The sequence below is a fragment of the Theropithecus gelada genome, chromosome 2, assembly GCF_003255815.1.
Source record: "Theropithecus gelada isolate Dixy chromosome 2, Tgel_1.0, whole genome shotgun sequence".
NCBI classification, from domain to species: Eukaryota; Metazoa; Chordata; class Mammalia; order Primates; family Cercopithecidae; genus Theropithecus; species Theropithecus gelada.
This window is the reverse complement of record NC_037669.1, coordinates 161,820,319-161,834,301: the sequence shown is the minus strand read 5'-3', so window position 1 is coordinate 161,834,301 and position 13,983 is coordinate 161,820,319. Positions and strand designations below refer to the sequence as shown.

General features: G+C 39.6%; 1 protein-coding gene across 1 annotated transcript in view; it reads right to left on the bottom strand.

Annotated features, from left to right (window-relative positions):
* The window catches only part of CAPN7 (calpain 7), a 47,054-nt gene extending 33,406 nt beyond the window's left edge, over window positions 1–13,648 (bottom strand). The window contains exons 1-4 of the mRNA XM_025377542.1: window positions 13,279–13,648; window positions 7,647–7,755; window positions 2,238–2,395; window positions 1,272–1,339 (exon numbers count right to left, since the gene is read on the bottom strand). Coding sequence (XP_025233327.1) covers window positions 1,272–1,339; window positions 2,238–2,395; window positions 7,647–7,755; window positions 13,279–13,380 — 437 coding nt within the window. The 5' untranslated portion in view covers window positions 13,381–13,648. The remainder of the gene's footprint in view (window positions 1–1,271; window positions 1,340–2,237; window positions 2,396–7,646; window positions 7,756–13,278) is intronic.
* Window positions 13,649–13,983: the final 335 nt, after the last annotated feature.

Here is a 13,983-nt window from a genome sequence, read left to right as displayed (position 1 = left end):
TACGCAACAGAATTTTGACTTTGTTCTGTCAAAGAACAAGCTAAAAAACAGAAGTTCTTAACCTGAGGTGCATATATGAGCCTCAGGATTCTTGAGAACACTCTGAAATTATATGCGAAAAAATTTCATATGCATTTTCCTAGAAAGTGGATCCGTAAGTTTCAAAAGATCCTCATAGGAGCCCATGGCTATCTCACCCACCCTTTGCTTAGGGTGCACTTGAGAATATTGGATGGGTTAGCCACACAGGTAATAAAGTCACTTATGATTCTGACAGATGAAAGAAGTCAAGATAGAGAAGACAATTGTGTGTCAAGTGCTCATATCTTCATGAATCTGAGGAAACAAACTCAAGGTTAGTAGATGACAATGAAAAGGAGGGATGACTATTTTACTTCAGTTAAAAAAAGAAGGGCTTGGGGTGGTACAGTTATCTATCAGGTCAGAGCCTCAAAAGGAGACAATTCATGCTACAGGTATAAAAGCAATTTCCACCCTTTTATTTTTTGTGTGTCTACAACACTCTTTCAAGACATATAATTTGCTTACGCAAACTCATTCATTTTTTAGCAAATATCTACTGAGCACATATTACATATCAGGCACTCTGCTAGGTACTTGGTTACAATAGACACCTGTTTAAAATAGACAAAAATCTCTGCCCTCATAGAGCTTAACAATTGGGGGATGAAGGCTGGAGGTGACACACACATTAACAACAAATATAATAAGCTAGTAAATCTCACATACCTTAGAAAATAAGAGCTATGGGAAAAATACTACAATAGTCAGGTTGCAACTGCTGGGGGAGATTCAATTTTAAACAATGGTTAGGGCAGGCTTCATTGAAAAGTTGACCTCTCAGCTAAGAGGTGAAAAGAGCTACACACATTGTATAACCTGACGTATGTACATGGCTGAAAGCAAGTTCATGCTCATGTTTTCTATTTTTAGCAGACATGGAAGGCTCTCTGGAAGTTCTCTTTGAAAGTCTGATATTACATAACAGAAAGGAGGTCCTCCATTTCAAATATCACAGTTTTTTCTGTTCTAAACTAAAACTAAAAACATTTATTGATTTATTTCTTGAGTTTAAAGCAGGGAACTGGAGAGAGGAGGTAAATTCACTAAGAAGTAGAAAGTAGATTTGTTTCAGATGACAGTTAAAAGATGGAGGTTTGTTACTGCAACCTTTACAACACATTTAGATAAATCTGTTTAAATAACACTAAGTGCCATCCATGGATTAGAACTTGAGTGATCAAACCCACCTGTCTAGTGCCTGTCGAGCCAACTGTTTCAGTTTATTTTGCAGGGCTTTATCAGCAGTTTCATAAGACTTAAGAGAAAGAGACAGACATTTTAAAGCATATTTTTCAATTTGCTTGATCTATATTTCTAAGCAAAAAATTTACAAGGCATATTACACTTGTTGAAATTGAGAATAAACAAAGATGACATTAATTTTCATCCTTAAAGGTATCATTTAAAAATGTGTTGAAAATCTGTCACTGAGGTGAACTTTAAAACCACTTAATGTGGACAAGTGCTAACTGGACCAGAACTGTTTGACCATAGTGCTGTGGAAGGCTGAGTGGCAGGAACCTCGGAAGACTAGCACTTATTTACAGTCTCAAGGCACCTACAGAAATCAGGCCAGATGGTTTCTCTGAGCAAAAGACTCTGCCAAAAAGCCAGTCCTCTGAAAGACACTGGGGACACCAGTCTCAACTACTTTACCTCCTCCTCCTGTCAAATACACTGCTCTTTTATGCACTAGATGTCCCTTGAAGCTAAGAGTTCCAACCAAGGCTCAGCAGGGAGCAGTAAAAACCACTCAGCATACAGATTTTACACTGCAAATATATAAGGCTCATCCAAACCACTAGCTTATTTTTTAAAAAGTGCATCAAACTGAAAAAAGGGGAAGTTTATTCTAAATTAATAGATTTGTGACAGTGAACTCTTTCTGTAAGTTTATCTTAGTTGTTAGAATAGAAAGGTTAAAAATAGTTCTTGTAATTTAAGACTCAATACTGTCAAAATTTTAATAAGATGTAAAAACCCATTATTAACTTTCTACTCATCATCTTTTATTGAGTAGTTTAGTTACATTTATAATAAAATTTTTTTTATTCTGTTAAAATTGTTTTATTCAAGGTGTTATGTAAAATTCACTAGCAAGAGAAGAAATGTCTTCACATAACTCATCAAATGTAATCTATAGCTATACATACTGTTTTCAGACAGAGATCCACAGCTTCTGTGTACAATTCTATAGCATCTTCAACATTTTCTTTTTCATCTTCATCAAAAGCTTGTGTAACAAGGAAATGAGCACGCTCTAAGTCCAACTGATGCTTTGACTTCAAAGGATCAGCACTCTTTGACTGAACTAGAATAGAAAAAAAGCATATACAGAAGGATTATTATCTAAACACAGCCAGAAAACACACTATTTTCACTATTTAAGATATTATTTACAAAACTCTGTAATTCTTCATTTAAAAAACTTAGCAAGGTTAAAATAAAATCCTTAAAAAAGGACACATTTCCTCCCTTTTTTTTTTTTTTTTTTTGAGACAGGATCTTGCTCTGTTGCCCAGGCTAGTGTGGTGGCACAATTCACAGCTTACTGTAGCCTCTACCTCCTCGGGCTCAAGAGATTCTCCCACTTCAGCCTCCTGAGTAGCTGGGACTACAGGTGCATACCACCATGCCTGGCTAATTTTTCTTTTCTTTTTTTTTTTGTAGAGATGGAGTTTTGCCATGTTGCCCAGCTTGGTCTTGAACTCCTAAGTTCAAACAATCTGCCAATTTCGGCCTCCCAAAGTCATGGGATTACAGGTGTGAGACACCATGCCCAGCCTTCCTCCCTTCTCTTTTTAATCTCAAGGTCTAAGAAAAAAAATCTGCAATTATTTATAACACAATAGACATCAGAGACAAAGAATATTAAAAAACACACTACTTATTTAAAAAATTATTTCCTTGAATTTCTCTCTCCCACTGGCACTCTCTTCACTTAAAAATTAAAACATAAGAGTTCTCCTCATATGCTCCTCTACCTCAGAAGACAAAACAAAAATTTGGAAATTGCTAAATATTAAGAAATCTATTTTAAGGCAATTAAAACATTTTTTCTGTACAGACAAAACTGTGTAATATACTAGGCTCTGATGATAAAGTTCCTGGTTTTTCTATTTACCCTGAGCCTAGAATAAGTTATATATTTTCACTTCTCTTTGCAATAATATTTTCATTTGTTTTTAATTAAAAAAAATCGTATCTATAAGAAACATGAATCCAGAATATATAAAGATCTCTTACAACTCAACAATAAAGACAACCCAGTTAAAAAATGGGCAAAGGATCTGAATAGACATTTCTCCAAAGACGGCATTCAAAAGGTCAAACGGCACATAAGAAATTGCTGAACGTTAGTCATCAAAAAATGCAAAACACAACTACACTGAGATGATACCTTATGCCCAATAGGATGGCTAAAATAAAAAAAGACAATAACAAGTGTTAATGAGAATGTGAAGGACTTGGAACCCAGATACACCACCGGTGGAACTGTAAAATGGTGTAGCTAATTGTAAAATGGTGGAGCCACTCTGAAAAACAATTTGGCAGTTCTTAAAAAAGTTAAACATGGAGGTACATCCTACGACACAGCAGTTCCACTTCTGGGTGGAATTCCAAAGATAACTGAGAAAAACATGTCTATGCAAAAATCTGTACATGATTTTTTTTTTTTTTTTTTTTGAGGCAGAATCTCACTCTGTCACCCAGGCTGGAGTGCACTGGAGCCATCTCGGCTCTACTTCCTGGGTTTTCAAGCAATTCTTGTGCCTCAGCCTCCCAAGTAGTTGGGACTACATGTGTGCACCACCACGCCTGGCTAATTTTTGTATTTTTAGTAGATACGGGGTTTCACCCTGTTGGTCAGGCTAGTCTCAAACTGCTGGCCTCAACTGATCTGTCTGCCTCGGCCTCCCAAAGTGCTGGGATTACAGGCATGAGCCACTGCATGCACATGAATGTTCTTAACTGCATTATTTACAATGGCCAAAAGGTGTTAACAACCCAAATGTCTCCAAGAACTAATGAATGGATAAAAAAATGCAGCATATCAATACAATGAAATATTTCTCAGCCATAAAAAGCAACGAAGTACTGATACAACCTACGACATGGATAAATCCTGCAAACATCAAACTCAGTGAAAGAAGCCAGATGGCAAAAGGGCCATACATTGGATGATTCCATTTGTATGAAATATCCAGAATAGGCAAATCCATAGAAACAGCAAGATTAGTGGTGGCAAGGGGGAGGGAGGAATGGGGACTGACTGCTAATGGTTAAGAGGTTTCTCTTGGGGTGATGAAAACATTCTAAAATTAGGTGGCGGGGATGACTGCACAACTCTGGGAATAGGCTAAAAACACCTGAATTATATACTTTAAGCGGGTGAATTTTATGGTATGGAAATTATATCTTGCTAAACTTGCTATTTAAGAAAAGTCTGAGATTTTGTTAGTTCTTTAAAGGTACATGATTTTTTTTTTTTTTTTTAAAGATACATGGTCTCACTAGGTTGCCCAGGCTGGTCTTAAACTCTTAAACTCCTGGGCTCAAGTGACCCTTCTGCCTTAGCCTCCCAAGTAGCTCGAACTACAGGCACTCACCACTGTGCCCAGTTTGTGCTGATGTTTTCAAAACTTTAGCCTTCTTAAATGCCTCTCTGAAGTATATACTAATTCCATTCAAGAAAAAGATACCAAAGCTCAAAAATGTTGAAATATCTATCCCAGTGTTTCTCAGCCTGGCATTATTGACATTTTGGGCTGGATAATTCTTTGTTGTGGAGACTTTTTAGCAACATCCCCGGCCTCTACCCGACTAAATCCCAGAAGCATATTCCTTGCCACCCAGCAGCGTGAAAACCAAAAACTTCTCCAGAAATTGCCAAATGTCCCCTGGGGGGCAAATCACTTCCTACTGAGAAGCACTGATCTGGTCTAAGATTTCACAGCTACAAGTGAAAGGGTAGAGACTCAACATGGATCTTTTAATTCCAACTCTTGAACTCTGTACTATGATGGTTAATTTTACTTTTTATTTTTCGAGACAGGGTCTTACTCTGTCATCCAGGCTGAGTGCAGGGGTGCAATCACGGGTCAGTGCAGCCTTGACCTCCTGGGCTCAAGCAGTCTTCCTGCCTCAGCCTCCGAGGAGCTGGGACTACAGGCACACACCACCATGCCCAGCTAATTTTTGATTTTTTGTAGGGATGAGGTCTATGTTGTCTAGGCTGATCTTGAACTCCTAGAGTCAAGTGATTCTCCTGCCTCAGCTTCCCAAAGTGTTGGGATTACAGGCATAAGCCACTGTGCCAGCCTACACTGGTTAATTTTAAATTATGTTTAAAATTACGGGGAAATTACCTTTCCCCACCCCAAAATCAACTCTCTCTCAGGAGTCTCTTAACTGTCAGCAGACTACCTTGTTTTAAAACTTAGGGCTTCTAACAGGATTTTTATTTGAAAAAGGACTTTTCTGCTTACAATAATAATTAAATAAGAAAATCCTTTAATTGTCTAGAGATTATACTCCATTTCTTCAACAAAAGCAGAAAGAAGTTAGTAAAACAAGCTATGTTATGTTTTAAAAGTCCTTTTTAAGGCCAGGCATGGTGGCTCACACCAGTAATCCCAGCACTTTGGGAGGCTGAGGCGGGTGGCTCATGAGGTCAGATCAAGACCATCCTGGCTAACATGGTGAAACCCTATCTCCACTAAAAATACAAAAAATTAGCTGGGTGTGGTGGCAGGCACCTGAAGTCCCAGCTACTGGGGAGGCTGAGGCAGGAGAATGGCATGAACCCTGGAGGCAGAACTTGGCAGTGAGCTGAGATCACGCCACTGCACTCCAGCCTGGGTGACAGAGCGACACTCCATCTCAAAAAAAAAAAAAAAAAATCCTTTTTGAATTTTATTTCACTGGCAAGTCTTTATTCTTCAAAAGATTGGGGTGTCTCATTTGATGTCTGAATATCACATATATATCAATGTTTAGAATTTATTTCCCAAAAATCACATGTAAGTTTTTAGGCTTAGCTGTATTTAATACAAAGTAAGAATAACTTTTAAAATTCCTTAGAAAAAAATGATTCATATTTTTTTTTCCAATTGTCACAAGGATTTCAACGGTTTAAAGAGCAATCTTACTGGAATCAAGAGCCTATGGCATAAATGCGCTTGACTGTGTGTACATACGGAAGAGAAAGATGGAAATACACCTTTGGCCGCCAGAGATTCTACTCTTGGAATAATATCACCATACTATCTCCCCTTTCTAGAGCATTCTGCTTTAACATTTAGTTTAGCATGCTTCAGAAAGGGGTTTCCATGATAGTGCAATGCTGATACTGTTCTCTCTCCACACCTGATGAAGTAGGGCATGGACTGTCACTCATCTATTACCCTGTACTTACCATATAGCCAAAACATGTATTCAATACATAGTTGCTGAAATGAAGAAAACTATCTATGAAAAAACAGGGAGATCATGGAAGTAAACATGAAAGACTACCTTCCCTACTTCAAAGATAATTTTATTTGAAAACACTGGTTATGAAACAAAGTTCCTAATTATTGGGCAGTTAAATTTAAGAACTTCATTTACTTGGCTGGGAAAAGAAAGTTCCTTTGAATTTTGTATGATATTTTGAATACATGAATCAACAATTTGTTTCAAGTGAGGTTCCAATAACACAGGCAGTACACTTTTCAATACATTCAATTTCTGGGCACTGTATTAAAGTAAACTGCCTTGTTTTTAAGGGAACTGTCATAACAAGGAATCCAATGATTAAATCTACTTTATCCCAATGATGTTGTTGTAACTGCTCATATCTACTCAGAATGAGAGGTAAAAAGTAGCACAAAGTCCATGAGAATAAATATTCTTCTGCTTGTGGCTTTATCATGCAGCAACAGAAAAAGAGGGTTAAAAAGAGCCCCTAGAGAAATCAATGTATTTGTAAATACAATGTCAACATCAGTTACCTCTAACAAAACTGTGACCATTAAGACTATGTATACTTCTATTATTGTACCTGTTGTGCCGTTTACAAAAACAAATACAAGTAGTTCCAAGTCTCTGCTTACATGTGACTTTTCCAAAATATGCTTTAAAAGAGTTTAGCAAAGGTTTGAAAGTAGAAGACACCGACAGAGAAGACACTGTGAACCTACTGCTGAAGTCTGCAAACACTGAAGAGGAACAGTCACTTAATTTTATAAAGAAGAGACAGGAGACAGATATTTTCAAAGCAGACTTTAACTGAATTCTAATCCTAACTTTGCCAATGATAAATTGTTTGAACGTAGATAATTCACCATCTCTGCACTCTGGGAAATTAGGAAACTGGACTATATTATCTATAAGGTTCCTCTTCAAAGATCTATGACTCGTTTCTAAATGATTTTTAAAGAGGTGATTACCAAAAGTGGAGTAAGCAGCAACAGAGTGAGCATCAAGATTCAAAGATAAAAATGAAGAGAAACAAACATAGGGGGAAAGACATGATGGGAGAAAAGAAAAAGAAAGAGTGACAATTTTAGTCCTTTACTAACCTGCAGAGTGTAGAGCTTGAACTCTTTCCAGATACTCAGTTATTTTTTCTTGAATATTTTCTAGGCTTGATCCTGCCATCTCAGCATAAATTAAGGCTTGTGCAGCTTCCTAAAAATGAAAGAATTCAAAGGAATGCAATAGATGTATTACAACTTGAATTTTCTTTACCACATTCTCATTCAATATTGGTTTCCATGAATGACAAAACAAGAAAGTCTTTAAAATATTAACAGTAATTTTTTTCATAAAATAGTTATACAATCTTCCAATGTTTTCTTCAGTATTGAATGTTCTCGATTTTCTTTCTCTTTTCTTTTTTGAGATAGAGTTTCACTCTGTCACCCAGGCTGGAGTGCAGTGGCGCAATCGGCTCACTGCAACCTCCACCTCCCAGGTTGAAGTGATTCTTGTGCCTCAGCCTCCCGAGTAGCTGGAACTATAGGTGTACACCACCACATCTGGCTAATTTTTGTATTTTTAATAGAGATTGGGTTCTGCCATGTTGGCCAGGCTGGTCTTGAACTCCTGGCCTTAAGTGATCTGCCCAACTCGGCCTCCCAAAGTGCTGGGATTACAGGCACAAGCCACCACACCTGGTCCAAATGACACTTTTTTTTTTTTTTTTTTTTTTTTGCTTTTTCAAAGATGGAGTCAGAATTAGGTGCTAAAAGCCACAGGACACGTCCAAACAGGAACTAGAACCCTGGACCATCACATTAAAAGTCTGATGCTCTACCGTAGGAGCTATCCAGGCTCTCTCTCAATTTTAACATGTCATTGAAAATCTATGAATTCACGCATGAGGAATTGATTATAAACACTTCTTTAGAATAGCTGTAGTTTACATGTTTTGTTTTCCTTTTTCCTTATGCAATAGATTAGATTTAAAATCATACACCTTGAAAACGTGAACTGATTGCAAGTAATTCACACTAAAAAAAAATGTGAATTGAGCATTTAAAGCACTAAAACGAGTAATAACTGCTAAAACAAAATCACCAAGAAAACATTACAAGAGATTATAAAGGTTAACTATCTCACAGTAAAAGGATAACAGTTTTCTCCACAGAAAATACTGACAAAGGATGACAGACACATTTTAAAGCAGATTTTAGTTGTGTAAATTAAACTTATTTTAATTAAGAAAATCTGGATTCTTCTTCCAGTTATTCCATAACTTCCATAGCCAGTTACGCTACGGCTAGAAGGAGGTGTTTCCATTCTCCTCATCACCATTCCAGGAAGGTTACCAATGCTACCACCTAAAAAAGCAAAGAGAAATTTCTACAAGTAACAGCACCTTCTCTGCAGTAACCCAAGCATGTACACTTCATGGGTCATCATGCCTGTTTCCAAAGATGCCATCTACTGAACATCACTTTTTGAATCCAGTTATTTGAGCAGGAGTTGTTTAACTGAACCTAACAAAATTAAGTTAAGAAAAGTGCAGTTTTCAGTCTGGGTAACATGGTGAAACCCTGTCTCTACAAAGTAGTCCCAGCCACTCAGGGGGCTGAGGCGGGAGGTGGAGGCTGCAGGGAGCTGTGATTGAGTCACTGCACTCCAGCCTGGGCGACAGAATAAGACACTGTCAAAAAAAAAAAAAAAAAAAGGAAGGAAGGAAGGAAGGAAAGAAGGAAGGAAGAAAAAAGTGCAGTTTTAACCACAATGAAAATTCAGCCTAAAGGCAGTGGGGTAGAAAAGATATGACTTCCTCAGATTCCGTAACTCAGATATTTCGGAGGAGGAAAGTATAACTTTACATGTAAATATTAAATATATCTCAAATGCCATCATTATCTAAATACATTATAGCTATACTCAAATCCAATAAATGGAATGTTTTTGATACATGTAAATTATATAAGTAGATAATACACACATATTGTCCCTTCAGTTATCTTGTATGTGATTATTAATTTCCAAATAATTATTTTGCTTTAAAAAAAAAAAAGCCTTTTTTTACTTAGGAGTCTGAGGCAGGAGAACTGCTTGAGGCCAGGAGTTCAAGACTAACTGGGCAACATAGTGAAATCCCCATCTCTAGAAAAAAAAAAAAAAGAGCCTGGTATGGTGGTGCACACCTGTGGTCCCAGCTCCTCAGGAGGCTAAGCATGGAGGATTGCTTTAGCCCAGGAATGGGCTAAAGTAAGCTATGATCTCACCACTGCCCGCCAGCGTGGGTGACAGAATGAGACCCTGTCTCTAAAAAAAAAAAATAAAGCCAATTTAAAACACTGCTGGTGCCAATTTTATTTTACTCATTTCATTTACATTCAAAAGTGACAAGAAAGAAATAGCTTATAGAAAGGACTGGGCAGAAAACACTAAATACTAAACTGATGAAGCTTACATAAATAATTTCTAGAAGTACAAACACTTTTTTTGGCTTTCTCAAGGATGAAAACTTCTTCCTAAGTGACATATATGTAAGCCTACAGGAAAACAAGGGGCAGTGCACAGTAGTTTCTTTTGCTTTAATAAGATCTGTTTTTATATAGCACTATTTTAACCTGTTATTTGTCAAAGCTATTTCACAAAACACACACAATTTTTCTCTTAAACAATGCCTTGTGAAATTGTCAAAAAAGTCTAAAAGAAAGGATTCTGAAATGCACCAAAACTCTTTAAATATAAAGCAGATTATAATAGAATGAGACCTACTGTTAGATAGATTGGAGAGTGACCAGAGTTTATAATATTTGATTGTACATTTCAAAATAGCTAGATTAATTCAAATGTTCCTGGCATAAATATTAAAGTGATAATATTCAGTAATAATTGCTGCACAGTTCAGCTGCGAAGCAGTTAAGGTGATGGCTATCCCAAGTATGCTGATTTATCTTAAAAATTATATTAATGTATTAAATTACATGTACCCTGAAACTATGTACATTACATATCAATAAAAAAAGAAAAAAATAGGCCAGGGGCGGTGGCTCACGCCTATAATCCCAGCACTTTGGGAGGCCGAGGCTTGCGGATCACCTGAGGTCAGGAGTTCGAGATCAGCCTGACCAACATGGAGAAACTCGGTCTCTGCTAAAAACACAAAATTAGGTGGTGCATGCCTTTAATCTCAGTTACTCAACACGCTGAGGCAGGAGAATCGCTTGAACCCGGTAGGTGGAGGTTGCAGTGAGTTGAGATGGCGCTACTGCACTCCTGCCTGAGCAACAAGAGCAAAACTCTGTCTCAGAAAAAAGGAAAAAATAGATTATAAAATGAAAGCAACAAAATATTAATCTGAAACAAACCACACTTTATTGACAGCACATACACTTGTGAAAAAAATTACTAGTACTGTACAGTATTATCAAAGTCTGATACGCTTTCTAAAAGAAGAGGTGACAATATCATGAGGACACAGCTCCCTCCAAATCTAGCTAGAGCTGGAGGGGTATATTTGCAAATCCTCAGAATTGGAGAGAAGAGAGTGGAATGTAGAAGCTCATACCCTTTGATTTAGCAATTCTGCCCCCGGTAATTTATCCAAAAGAAAATTCAGGCAAAAATTTGCACTAGTCATAAGAATTAATTATAAGGATATGAACTACATCGTTACTTATGATGTTGAAAAAACAAATGAACTGAATGCCCAAGAGTCTGTAAATTAATTATAGTAAACTGGACAGGCACGGAGGCTCACGCCTGTAATCCCAGCATTTTGGGAAACTAGGGTGGGAAGAACGCTTTACCCAGGAGTTCGAAACCAGCCTGGGCAACACAGAGAGACTCCATTTCTACAAAAAAAAAAAAAAAAAAATTAGCCAGGTGTGGTTGTGTCCACCTGTAGTCCCACTAACTGGGAGACTGAGGCAGGAGGATTATTTTGAGTTTTGCAGTTTGAGGCTGCAATGAGCTATTATTACTGGGCCACTGCCCTCCAGCCTGGGTGACAGGGCAAGACCCTGTCTCTTAAAAAAAACAAAATATGGTACACCCACATAATGAACTACTGTGTAGTTATTACTAAAAACAGTATAAACCAGTTTGTGTAAAAAAAAGTATATACATATACGCAAAAAAAAAAAAAAACCAAAAAAAAACCACACACAAAAATATACAGTTACATACCAAATAACATTTCAGTCAACAACAGACTTAATATATGATAGTGGTCCCATAAGATTATAACGGAGTTGAAAAATTCCTACTGCCTGGTCATGTCATAGCGGTCAAAATGTCATAGCACAACACTTTACTCAGATGTTTGTGGTGATGCTGGTATAAACAAACCTACTAGGGTGCCAGTGGTGTAAAAGTCTACCACATACAACTATGTAGAGTACATAATACTTGATAATCAACAACTATGTTACTGGTTTATGTATTTACTATGCTATACTATGTATTGTTAGTGTACTCCTATTATAAAAAAAGTTAACTATAAAACAGTCTCTGGCATGTCCTTCAGGAGATATTTCAGGAGACACTGTTATCATAGGATATGGCAGTTTCATTCCTGTTATTGTCCCTGAAGATCTCACAGTGGGACAAGATTGGAGATGGAAGACAGTAATATTGATGATCCTGACCCGGTGTATGCCTAGGCTACTGTGTACCTTAGTTTTTAACTAAAGAGTTAAAAAAAAAAAAAGAAACAAAAAACTTACCAAATAAAGATATATAAAAAAAGTTTCTATTGCTGTACAATAAGTTTGTTTTAAGCTATTACAAAAAAGTTAAAAAGAAAATTCAAAAGTTTATAAAGTAAAATGATTACAGTAAGCTAAGGTTAATTTTTTATTGAAGAAAAAAAATTTAAAAAAATTTAGCGTAGGCTAAGGGTACACTGCTTACAAAGGCTACAGTAGAGTAGAGCAGTGAATGTCCTAGGCCTTCATATTCACTCACCACTACTCATCAACTCAGAGCAACTTCCAGTCCTGCAAGCTCCTTTCGTGGGGAAGTGCCCCACAACTGGTGTAGTATTTTTTATCTTTTATGCTGCATGTTTACAGTACCTTTTCTACGTTTAGATGCACAAATACCATTGCGTGTAACTGCACACACCATTGAGTACAGTAACACGCTGCGCAGGCCTGTAACCTAGGAGCAACAGGCTATGCCATACAGCCTGGGTGTGGAGTAGGCTGCACCATTCAGGATAGTGTAAGCGCATTCTATGGTGTTAGCACTGAACAAAACGGCCTAAGAACACATTTCTCAGAAAATATCAGATCACTAAGGACGCAAGACTGTATATCAAATGATATGATAAATGGTTTTTCTTTTTAAATTTAACGAGCATGCATTATTTTGATATATATCACAGGCCATTTCCCGCTAGCTGTAAATCAAAGCCACGTGACAGCAAGAATTGGCTACTAACTACCCACATCTAACACCTGCCCCCCAAAGCGGCTCAACCGTGGGCATCTGCCAGTCAGGACTACAGCTGGAGAAGCGGCGGCTGCAAGCCGCGACCCAGTCCCCCCACTCCGCAGCCTCAGCGTGGGCCTCTGCAGTCTGGCTCGCCGCTCCCAAAAAGAGGAGGGTCGGGAAGCGAATGAGGGATAAGGAAAGCCGGGACCGCTCCCTCGGCACCTGGACCCCGCTCCTCGGCCGCAGGCCCAAGCCGGACTCCGGACTGAGCAACTCCGACCAAAGCGGCGGGCCCGGCCCTACCTTGTAGTAAAACACCGCCTCGGAGTAGCGGCCTTCGTGGTCGCGCTGCACCGCTAGACGGGCGAACTGCACGGCGTCCCGCTCCAGCGCCGTGGCGTCCATGGCGCAGAGGCCCCGCGCCGGGGCCGGGAACGAGGCCCTGACGCAGGACGGCTCTTCGCGGACCGCGGCGGCCTGGCGGCGGCGAGGACTCGGGAGGGCCGCGGAAGGAGCGGCAAAGTTTACTTTGGGCGGTGAGGGGAGGAGAGCTCGCCTTCCCGTTGCCGGGCTGGGGCCCACCGCGACGCCGCGCCCCTCAGTGCAGACCCGGCTCGCAGCCCGCAGAGCAGCCCCACTTCGCGGCCCCAGCGGCCCTCGCCCCGCCCACCAGCCGCCCCACGCAGGCGCAGCCTGGCCCTCGCGGGCTCCTTAGAAGCTGGGGCGGCCGAGGCCAGGCTCGCGGGATTGCGCGGGCTGTGGGCGGGGCCGGGCCCACGCAGGAGCGGGGCCCTGGGGGCGGGGCAAAAAGGCCTGTCGCGGTGCACGTGACCGTCGCGGCCCCCGGGATTGGGCGACTGAGGGCAGGTGCCACGTCCGAGCTGCCCACAGACCGCCGTCTGTGTGGCGGTGGCGGTGGCGGTGCAGGGCGGGGGTGTTGCCGTCGACAGTGGGCAGGAAAGGGGTACCAGCCTCACAGATCCTTTCCTCTGTTAAGTGTAAGGGATG